Raw genomic sequence first — 1,267 nt, 5'->3', positions numbered from 1 at the left:
AAGTTGTACAGTCGAGCTATACTAGTCGTTACTAGTCGTACACAAGCTGCACCAGCCGCGGCAAGACGTCCAAGAAGCCGCACCGACACGCTTCAAAGAGCGGGCTCTATGCAAACTGTACCATCCTTATATTCGAGACGAAGACCTACGTGGCGGGGTGCTTCGGGCAAGGTGCCGGCCTCCATTAGCTCGATGGTGCACTCGGCGTGACCATGCGTGGTGGCCACGAGCAGTGGCGTTCGCTGACGCTACGAAGCTACACAGGAGTAGCGCCGGAAGAATGATCAACCGCCTTTGCTACAGTCCACGTTGCGTGCATCAAGGTTGCAGCAGAGCGAGACAAGGCGTCGCACGCCGGCGATGATGACCCGCAACCGCTGCTACAGTCTGTATATGCAGCGCCGAGTTCCCAGCCTTGACCACCAGAGTGTAAGCAAGGCCAGCAGACGAGGGGGATGGCTTGTGATAGGCTGATAGGCTGGAAAAGGATTGTCCTTTGTACAATCCACCAACATTCACCCTGGATAAAATGGCTCAATGGACTCAAAATGGCGCGCTTTTTGCATGTTGAGCAGAGTTATGATGCATTTCAATTTTCAATCGGTGTTGGGATATCGATTAACACTATCTTATGTGTGGCTCACACTATTCACGCCCATTTGGCATTCGCCTTTCCTGTCGCACCGTGCCTGACTTTGCAGTCGTGGCGATGGCAACCTTTGTCGACGTTGTGCTGCGCCAGAGTGAAATCGCGTCGATGGTTTTTGAGTTTCAGTTTGGCGTCTACGAAGACGTCCTGTCCCGCTTTGTGGCCTTTCACCACCTCGTCGACTTTCTCCCGACGCAAGGTGCGAACAACGGCCTCTACGTTCTGGACCCGGCCTTCCACACGCCACTGCGAGCAGAGCCCGACACAGCCGATCCAAAATGGCTGCGCACCGAAGAGCTCTGGCTCAACAACCTCAACACGCGCGACGAGCGCTTCCCGCTGCACCTCGCGATTGCCGAAGGCGATCTCGAGGCCAGCACGCGCATCTTACGCTGTCGCAAAGACCTCGCATTTCAAGACGTCTTTGCGGTGGCTGCGATCTACGGTCATTGCGACATCCTCTCGCATCTCTTGGAGCTCCGAACCCATTCGAACAATATCCTAGCCTACAAGTACGAAGATGGCTACTATCGCCGGCGGCCCAAGAGCCTCGACACGTGGCTACCACGCCACGTGCTCGCAAAGGACAATGCGATCGTCTTGCGTCTGCTCTGGGAC

The 1,267-nt window shown here is 55.7% G+C and overlaps 1 protein-coding gene across 1 annotated transcript; it reads left to right on the top strand.

The window, feature by feature from the left end:
* Positions 1–674: 674 nt before the first annotated feature.
* SDRG_14455 (hypothetical protein) lies at positions 675–1,255 on the top strand (the record flags this gene model as incomplete). The annotated part of the gene is made up of 1 exon (XM_008620584.1): positions 675–1,255. A coding segment is annotated over one exon (581 nt), but the record flags the coding sequence as incomplete, so codon positions are not given.
* Between the last annotated feature and the right edge of the window lie 12 nt (positions 1,256–1,267).

Source organism: Saprolegnia diclina (genome assembly GCF_000281045.1).
Source record: "Saprolegnia diclina VS20 unplaced genomic scaffold supercont1.72, whole genome shotgun sequence".
Classification (NCBI taxonomy): Eukaryota; Oomycota; class Saprolegniomycetes; order Saprolegniales; family Saprolegniaceae; genus Saprolegnia; species Saprolegnia diclina.
This window is presented reverse-complemented; position numbering and strand designations above follow the sequence as displayed.